The following is a 10,505-nucleotide window of genomic DNA, read 5'->3' on the forward strand; positions in this document are numbered from 1 at the left end:
TCTCAGCTTGATCGCTTAGGCGCCATTTGAAAGCTTAACTCAACCCTATTGACTTGGTGTATTTGCGGTTTTCCTGTCGTTCCTTGAGCCTAAGATATAAACGCCCAAAAAATATGCTATTTTGTATTTACCTAGCCCTCTAGCTAACTTACGGGTAGTCAGAAGTCAAGAATTAGACCGGTTCTGAATCGGCCCTCACACCCTCTTGAAACACAGAAAAAAAATTTAGATCGGTTTAACTTTTCCACACATATACATACAAACATACATATCCACAAACATTTTCCATTTTTTAAATAAAAATTGAGTCATAATTCTGAGCTCGATAACTTTTGAATGGTATAACCGATTTTTAAAATTAAACATGCGTTGGAAAGATTCTATGCTATCAGAAGCCGCAAAGGTCGGGCTTAAATTTTTGAAATTTTTGGGAGTTTTGGGGACGAGAACGAAAAACAGGCTTTAAATGGGAAGGGCCGTAAAATCCACACCCTTGGACCAAAATGGAGAAGTAACATATGGATGGACGAGTCTTTTCCTAAACTTTAAGATGGGATTTGGCCCAATTTTCAATTCAGTCAGGTTTAGAAAATCGAAAATTTCGTGTATATATAGTGTCGCTTGTAAGGGTGTTGTGCGTCACTGGTGAGAACTGCCGTTCTCTGTGGATTAATATTACATTACATAGTTTCTCACCTTTAGACGTATTGGAGGAGTATGACAACTGTCGCTGTGACAGGAGAATTTTATAAAATACTCCTGTCACAGGCACTGTGGGAAACTATGCAATGTAATGTTAATTTACGGTGACGAGTGTGCTAATAACCGCAAAATAACGCAAATGCTGGAAAACATATTAAGTTGTGAGATAAAAAGAAATGAAACTAGTGGAGGTGGGAGACTTAGCGATAAAAATCTATAAACATACATTTTTGTATGTATTTATGATTACCTATACATTCTGTGTATTGTTTCCCACCTTTAGACGTATCAGAGTCAGAGGAGTATGTCAACTAAAACTATCATTTTCATAGTGGCAGTTGCCAAACTCGTCCGATACGTCTAAAGGTGGGAAACAATAAGTAGAAAGTAAATTATAGGTTGTTATCGCTAAATCTCCCACCTCCACTAGTACCATATCTTTTTATCTCACTTAACTCAACTCAATGTGTTTTCCATCTTTTGCGTTATTTTGCCGGTTATTAACGCGCTCATCACTGTATACGTTTATGTTGATAATTTCCACCTCTAGTAGTTTCATCTCTTTTATTTCACAATGTATTACGTTTTCCATCTTTTGCGTTATCTTGCCGGTTATTAGCACGCTCATCACTGTACATCTTGGTTTACTTTATATTTTTGTATTTGAAATTTGTTGTTTCTTGTAAAAACTTGTACAAACAGTGTAATTACCACTATAATATCGGTCGCATTAGAAGACCCTTGCCTACCAAAATCTATAACAATCTTTCCAGCGGTTTCCAAGAAATTACTGTGTTTCCATACTTTTTCGCTACACTGTATAAATAACTAAATAGCGGTACCTAAACTACATTCATTTTGCATATTCCAATTGTAAACAATCGCATGTGAAAGCCAAACAGGGTTGTATTTTTCAAAACATCAATAAATTAAAATGTATTGTTTTCTCTTACCTTTACCCAAGTGATTACCACAAGCTATTTTTTCTTTTGGCAGATAAACACTTTTTTTTATACTAAAAGTTCAGTACACACTATAAAACTTATAAAAAATAACACGACCAGTAAACACTTAAACAATAACTACAACCATAGACTGAGCCTACCCTCCTCGCTTCCTGACGACAAACAAGATCGCATGCACTGGTTTGCGATATCTCTTTCTAGGATACTGTATCGAAAAAGTAACATGAAACTAAGTGGGGGTATAGGCACGTAAAGGGAGAACTACTGTCACAGCTTTACCATGTTTAAGAGTGAAACAGCCTTAGCCAAAGAAAAAAGATGGTGTTGTCACTTCACTCAACATGACACTCTGTCTATGTTAATATTTATGTCTATGACTACAACATGTAACAGAGAGTAGTACCAATACGCTACAATTTGAATTTAATCAGACTGGTAAGTTTGGACCTATAAAATGAGAGTCATTTTCATTTAAGGCGATAAATCATATAATTTAACAGTCTCTCAGCGAATGAAAATGCAGATACCAACACTTGAGTTTGTTTATAAATGGGAATTTGCTAAATGAATGAACTGAAAATACCTTTTTTTACTGCCATGTCAGTACTGAGTCACTGTAAAATGATATTTACTTATCTAATAACATGCAGTTGGAATTGATACAAATTGATGTCAGAATTTGGTTTTGCGCTAGTGCAAAATTTTTTGAATTAGTTTGGTCTTTAATATAACGCTAATAAGCCTATAGTTGGTTCGCTAAACTCAGACACAATTGGCTAGTGATTTTAGTAAGTAATTTTGGCAATTTGGTAAAATTGGCAAAAAAAGAATTACTAAATAGTTAATAATTACTAAATAGTTGTTAATTTTGCCAATTTTGGCAAAATTGGCCAAAAACAAAAAAATTACCTACTAAAATCACTAGTCAGTTGTGTCTGAGTTTAGTGAACCAACTATACTAATCAACTTAAATCTCACAAAAATACGATAAAATCTACAACTGTACCGAAGGCTCCAAAATGCCAAAAGGTAAAAAATCCATAAATTCCCCATTATAAACAGATGTATGTATTACAATGGGCACCTATGTCATTGCAACATCTACAGAAGGCAATCTGCTGATAGTGGCCTGAGCAATATCATACCTGGTAGTCTTTCTCTGTGGACTAGAATTATCTCTCTTGAGCATATGAAATGGTTGTCAACAATTGTTATTTCATGGTGTTTAATAGAGATGGCTTTTAAAGGCATATTTTAAATGACACATTGTAAAAGAATCAGTAAATGAAGCGGAATTCAGAGATATAAATTTCAGGTCCATCGAGGTCATATGGACCTGAAAGGTAGTATGAGGTTTGGTCTAATGATATATATTTTATTTTCTTAAACCTTCTACCCTTATAATCCTGGATCCCAGGCCCATTTGCTCCACTTATTACTAACAAGCTAATTTTTCGTGAGTGGCTTCATTTTGATTAGACACCCAACTCTCCGTTTGTGATAGCCAACATGGGTAGCAGGGATGAAATATGTTGATTTGACGGATCTCAATTTATTACTAACTGGTTGTTTTTTTGTTAATTTTCAAGATAATTATCTAAATAAGACGAAAAAATATTTGTCCTATAAAATGCAAAGTTTTATCAAAGAGTCCCCCCTTTCCAACATGTATAATTAACGAGGTCATAAAAGTTGTTACTAAACCACCTGATTTTTTTTGTTGGTTAATATTTATATAATTGAACACCCACATTGTCCTACAAATTGTGTGGTACATTGTCCTGGTCCTACATTCAAAAGTTGTTAATACCACAAGACAATTTTTTTATTAGCAACTGTACTTCAAAGGTATCACATGATAGATAAGTGTATTTATCATCCAAATAAAACAATGTCCTACAAGAAAACAAGTATGTATAGCTAGTCCAACAACAATAATTGTCATGAGGCCAAAAAATGTGATTGAAAAGGCCTATGCATCTATATTCGTTGCAAACACACTGTAAACAACATTGTGTGCATGCCTACTTGTACCAGTGTAACTCAGCCCTAATAGCAGAAAATAAATTGATTTTTAATTTGATGAATTTGAAATATCTATTTAATTAGATGACCGGAATAACGGACCATGCAATTTGTAGGACTATGTATAACAAAGGGTGTTAAATTATATAAATATTAACTAACCAACACAAAAAAATTCAGATGGTTAGTAATTACTTTTCATGACCATGTTAACAATACATGTTGGAAAGGGGAGACTCTTTGACAATACCTTGCATTTTGTAGGACAAATATTTTTTCAGTTGATTGAGATAATTATATTCAGAATTAATAAAAAAAAATCCAGTTAGTAACAATTTTTTGAGAATCGTCAAATTAACATACATACTTCATCCCTGCTACCCCTGTTACCACAAACGAAAAATTTTCATACAGGAAATTGTTGGCGGTCTCATCAAAACGAAGCTATTCACGAAGATTCAGCTCGATAGTAATTATTTTTATAGCAGGTATTTTTACTACAGCTTTTAAATGTAGCACTAGGATAATGTACCGTGCAATTGGTAGAACAATGTGGGTGTTAAATTATAAATATTAACTAACCAACAGAAAAAAATTGAGATCGTTAGTAATTATTTTTCATGACCTCATTAATAAAATACATGTTGAAAAGGGACACTTTGATAAAACCTTGTATTTTGTAGGACAAATATTTTTTCAGTTAATTGAGATAATTATCTTGAGAATAAACAAAAAAAAACCAGTTAGTAACAAATTTTTGAGAATCGTCCTATCAACATATTTAACCCCTACTACCCCTGTTAGCTACCACAAACAATAATTTAAGGAGAAAAGTTGGGTGTCTCATCAAAATGAAGCTACTCAGGAAAAATTAGCTTGTTAATAATACATGGTGAAAATGGGCTTGGGTTCCCGGACTATTACAATGTACATATCAGGAGCTTGGAAGAATAAGGGCGAACTGCATAAAACATGTTTCGGTAAAACCGAGTTAAAGTTTACAAACACGTAAGAATAGTAAGGGCGAACAACAAAAGCTATAGAAACACTTGCGAGTTACAGAAGAGAAGGGGCAAGCTTCAACGGAAATGCAATGAAAGCCTGTGGGTTCGCCTTTGCTCTTCTAGAGGATTATGCAGTTCAGTTTCGTACATGAATCAATGTGTATATTATTTTTTACAGAATTTTAGGAGTATGAAGTGCGAAATTTGCTGTTTAGTATACTGACCAATTCTTTAAAAGTATGTGAGGAAGATAAGACTGTTATTGAAGAGACCATTTCGCCCTTACTCATCAAGCTCCTGACATTGTATTATTATACTTAACTATAGTACCAGTATAGTTTACTTACTTTGTTCACTTGTTTGTCCTTGTTTGGATGACATAGGTATTTCATCATGTCCTTTTTCAATCTTTATGGGAACTTTATTTAAATTTACATAATCAAATGTTTCGGTATCATCTGTACTTTCACTTTTTGGTTCTTCCTTAATTTCAATTTTAAAATGATCCAGAGGAGCATCATTCACGTCATTATCTATTTCTATTTTATAGGTCTCCTCACCAACTTCTTGTTTTACTTCCATTGTTGATGGAACTTTGGAGTTGTATTGGTTTCTATTTCTATTTTAATAGTTTATTAAACATCAAAAGGGCCATTCCCAATTCTCAAACAAAAAATGGACATCAATGGACAATGTACATGGACAATACAAAATATGTGACGTGTGACGTGTACAAAATACAAATTTTGGATAGGGCTTTTCATTCACAGTCATTTGTTTCGACCTTCTGTCAAATGTCGTATAATCTGTGTATATTAATATTATACACAGACTATACAACATATGACAGAAGCTCGAAACAAATGACAATCGATGAAAAGCCCTATTGACAATTGACAAACACCTATCAAACTCAAACTTCATTTCCAACCACAGTTGTCAGCTGCGGTTAAAACCAGAGATATGTAAAGAAAATAGATCAGGCCATGGATTCCGTGCACTGTAGATATCTACACGTCGCTTTCTATCGATGTCAATTTTCGTAAAAATATTTGAATTTTTAGCTTTAATTGAATTATTTTCTAGTTTTACTAGGTTATAATCTAATTGATGTTGAAGTGACACTTAATAAAACAAGAAAATATTTGAATTAAAACTAAAAATTAAAATATATTGACATCGCGCCGATCGCTTTCTATGAATGTCAATATATTTGAATTTTTAGTTTTAATTCAAATATTTTCTTGTTTTACTAAGTGTCACTTCAGCATCAATTAGAGTATAACCTAGCAAAACTAGAAAATAATTCAATTAAAGCTAAAAATTCAAATATTTTTACGAAAATTGACATCGATAGAAAGCGAGGTGTAGATATCTACAGTGCACGGAATCCGGGCCCAGGGCCTGGATTCCGTGCACTGTAGATATCTACATGTCGCTTTCTATCGATGTCAATTTTCGTAAAAATATTTGAATTTTAGCTTTAATTGAATTATTTTCTAGTTTTGCTAGGTTATACTCTAATTGATGCTGAAGTGAGACTTAGTAAAACAAGAAAATATTTGAATTAAAACTAAAAATTAAAATATATTGACACTGCGCATATCGCTTTCTATTAATGTCAATATATTTGAATTTTTAGTTTTAATTCAAATATTTTCTTGTTTTACTAAGTCTCACTTCAGCATCAATTAGAGTATAACCTAGCAAAACTAGAAAATAATTCAATTAAAGCTAAAATTCAAATATTTTTACGAAAATTGACACCAATAGAAAGCGACATGTAGATATCTACAGTGCACGGAATCCAGGGCCAGGCTAGTCATATGCCACTCAATGCATCGGGGTGTAACGTCGATATCAAGTACGGTGGTCTAGCTATCTTTGTCTGTCGTGCGAGTGTGAGCGTATCTACCAAGAGGTGGGAATAGGGCTTTTCATTCACAGTCATTTGTTTCGAGCTTTTGTCATGTGTCATATAATATTAATATATCTACTTCGTACGTTATTGGTATTTCCAATGATACAAACTGAAGACGTATGACGTAGATATATTAATATTATGTGACACATGACAGAAGCTCGAAACAAATGACAATCAATGAAAAGCCCTATAACGGAACGACAGTGACACACAGGCGGCGGCCATCATATGCTAGAGAGAGAAAGCTAAGCGCCGGTAGAGAGAGATAGATAGACCACCGACCCGAACTATTCCGCGATACGCTATTTTTCGAACTGGCCTAATCTATTCTGTTATATCTATGCATTAATCTCTCCCGCTCGAGACGCAAGGTTCATAAATAGACAGGTTGCATGGTAACTTTCCACCAATCAGCGTCGAGAATTTAATGGCGGGAGTGACGTCACCCAGAATGCTGCATTCAAATTCATTCACTTCACTCATTGAAATGAACTCGGAAAGTAGGAATGTATTGAAAATATGTATAAAAAAAAATAGGTTTGGATTTTTAATGACTATTTATTTCATATATTCTTTAAAAAATGTGGTAGATACCTGTAGAGTTACAAAAATCATAGAATATAATTGCAATTAAATATATTATGCAGTAGAATAGCATTACTACATACTTAATTAAAGCAGTAGATTCTTTCTTGTGTATATATGGGACTAAATCATTCAAATATCCTAGGTATATTAATACATAATGGGTTGAATACAATTAACTTTTTTAAATTATTTTGAGTAGGTATATAATAATTTTGAATTGGTGATAATGCATGTATTTAGTACATTATTATAAATTCCTCCTAACATGTAAATCATGGTGAAAAAGAGATTCAACTAAAGATTTATGTATCAAAATTAGTAGTTTTTCCCTTAACCCTTAAACGCCCAAGGGTGGGTAAAAAATGTCCACCTAATGCGTATTCCCTTGTAACGTATTTATTACGTGTTTAAATTTTTTTTAAAAATTATTTATTGTTAAAAAGACAGCCCATTATCGAATGTTAATTTGGTTCTACCAATATTTTTGAAAATAAAAGCAGCATCTTGAGTTAAATATCGATGGGCATAAAAAGTACACCCTTGGCAAAACTTGTTACTAAAGGTTTCTATATAATTTCTCGTTGGTAGGAAGATAATCCATATAATTATCGATGTATAATTACATAATCTACATAATTATCCGCCAATGAGGAGGTTGAAAGAAAGAATATGGAGAAAATAAATTGTAATTTTGTTGTAAGGTTTGTAAATTGTTTATATTAATATTTTAGAAGATGCTGTGTTTATTAAGCATAAGATTCTTAAGTTTAATCCATTTTCAACAACTCTCAATAAATATATTAGCTATTTTCGAGGTGGACATTTTTTACGTTACGATTACGTTAGGTACTGGATTATAATATCTAAAACTATTAAAACATGATTCCATTCAATAGGTACCTGTGAAGTTTTACATTAACAGTAAATTATAAAAAAAATACAATTTCAGTGCAATAAAGGGAATTTTCCCCATTTTTTATATTCATTTAGTTTATAATTGCATTCAAACGATCTTCAGATGGCTGCAATCCAGTAAGTAGGTACTTAACACAACCACATTAAAATGTATCTTAACACTTGTAAAAGAGTTTTGGGTTTAAGTTATTATACTAAAAACACTTAATGATATCTATAGATACATTATATCTCAAGATATAAACACTAACGATATTTAATAACAAAATATAGCCTCCAAACCACGTATCCTATGATGTTTACAAACAATTCGTAAAATTGATCGTCTGGGTGACGTCACGATGACAATATTTCATTTGTCAATGTCAAAGTTACCATACAACCGATACAACCTATGGTATAGGGACCCGTGTGATGTTAGCCGACAAAAGTGAGATATTACGCTCAAAATTAATTAAATCATTAGGCTTTCATTTGGGGATAGTTGGCAGTCTATTTTCAACATTTGGTGATCGTTAGTTAATTAGGAAAAAAATAAATAAAAACTGTCATGATGCCAGCCGACACAACGTTGTATAAATGATTAAAAAAAAAACTTTATTATAGATCGACTGGCGTAACTTTTGATGACTTTTGACATGGTGTGAAACAGCGTGAAAAGTAGGAAATATTTTGAAGTGTTAACTGAACATTTCGAGTACAAAAATTTTGAATATTCATATTAACATTGAAGAAGTTGACAATTTTTTAATTAAGAATACTCGTTCCTATTAGCACGTAAGTTATAGCAGTTTTCATGAATATAAGTATTTCGAAGTGTTGAATGTACATTTAGATTTTAAATGTGAACAATTTTAAACTTAAGACCGAAACATTTTGTACCTGTAAGACTGCAAACTCGTTATTTTTGATAGTATATTACGAAAATATATCAAATGAAAATTTCATTACTGCGTTTTAATTGTTTTTGCCCAAGCCTTATGAAAATCGATGAAAATTGACACAGAAAAACTTTTATTTATGTATGGTTTCTTATATCTTCACCTTATGAAAAATACAGATACCTTATAAAACTGATACAGAAATAAAACTTAGTTTTCTTGTCATTGAACTGAATCTGATGAAAATTGATAGACAATCTGATAAATCTTATGGAAAATGATGAAAATTGATCAAAAACTCATCAGTTTTTTGCAACAGGTAAGTTCTTTATAATAATTGATCATATTTTATAAAATTCTTTACAAAAATTTGCTTAGCTTTATAAAGATTCACATTTTTTTATTATTAGATAAATTAAATAAGGTATGTAAGTATCCTGTAATAAACATTAAACTGCATTAAACAATACCATGCAATAGTATTGTTTACATAACGTTAGCTGTCACTTGCCCGCATTTCAGGCGCATGCGTACAACATTTTTGCTATAATCTTGCGATTTCACACGTTACCCGCCATAATAACCGGCGCATGCGCACAAGCACGCGTTAATTCAAATAGGCGCAATAATAGCAATTAGCTTTTTTGCTAATTGTACGTTAAATATTGAAGACAAAATTATACCATTGATAGATTTGTGATCACCATACGATTTCGCATCGATCTATAATAAAGTTTTTTTTAATCATTTATACAACGTTGTGTCGGCTGGCATCATGACAGTTTTTAATTATTTTTTTCCTAATTAACTAAAGATCACCAAATGTTGAAAATAGACTGCCAACCATCCCCAAATGAAAACCTAATGATTTAATTAATTTTGAGCGTAATATCTCACTTTTGTCGGCTAACATCACACGGGTGGTATAGGGACCTTTCTCGAGACGCATTTTTTGACAGGACAGATTCTAGATTCATAAATAGTGGAATCATCACTATTGGAGGCCGCGTCTCACCATCAAATAATTTGATCAAACAGTTTGAGCAAACTCCGGAAGTACGTCAAAGTGACGTCACAATTGCAGTTTTTTTGAAATTCTAAAAATCTGTGCTCTCACTATCAATCTAGTTTGATCAAATTTTTTTGTATTGAGTTGTCTAACTTATTTGTACTTTATTTAAAATTAAAATTTTTCATTATTATCCACAATGAACACTCAGGATGTAACGTTACTAACTGTCACTTTCAGTTTGCTCAAACCAGTTTGATCAAATTATTTGATGGTGGGACGCGGCCTTCACGGTCCAACTCACGGTGGAAGGCATTGTGCCAAAGATATGAGAGATTCGAGGGTTAGAGCATCACAAACGATCCCTTTGGGATACCTGGCGACCTCCCGAAGTAACCCAGCCTTAACGCGGTAAGGGCGCACTGCCGCGTCGGACGTGTAGCACGTCCCGACTCGTGGGAACTTCATGGATAGACCAACACAAAAAAACCG

General features: G+C 32.8%; 1 protein-coding gene across 7 annotated transcripts in view; it reads right to left on the reverse strand.

Moving 5' to 3' along the window:
* The window catches only part of LOC126878656 (zinc finger protein OZF-like), a 110,693-nt gene extending 105,096 nt beyond the window's left edge, over positions 1-5,597 (reverse strand). For 2 of the 7 annotated variants that reach the window (XM_050641634.1, XM_050641621.1), the window contains exon 1: positions 5,044-5,591. In XM_050641634.1, coding sequence (XP_050497591.1) covers positions 5,044-5,278 — 235 coding nt within the window. In that variant the 5' untranslated portion in view covers positions 5,279-5,591. Of the gene's footprint in view, positions 1-5,043 lie in introns of all 7 variants that reach the window. The other 5 variants (XM_050641629.1, XM_050641615.1, XM_050641626.1 and 2 more) reach the window with 4 other exon arrangements.
* Between the last annotated feature and the right edge of the window lie 4,908 nt (positions 5,598-10,505).

This window comes from Diabrotica virgifera, chromosome 1 (assembly GCF_917563875.1).
Source record: "Diabrotica virgifera virgifera chromosome 1, PGI_DIABVI_V3a".
NCBI lineage: Eukaryota > Metazoa > Arthropoda > Insecta > Coleoptera > Chrysomelidae > Diabrotica > Diabrotica virgifera.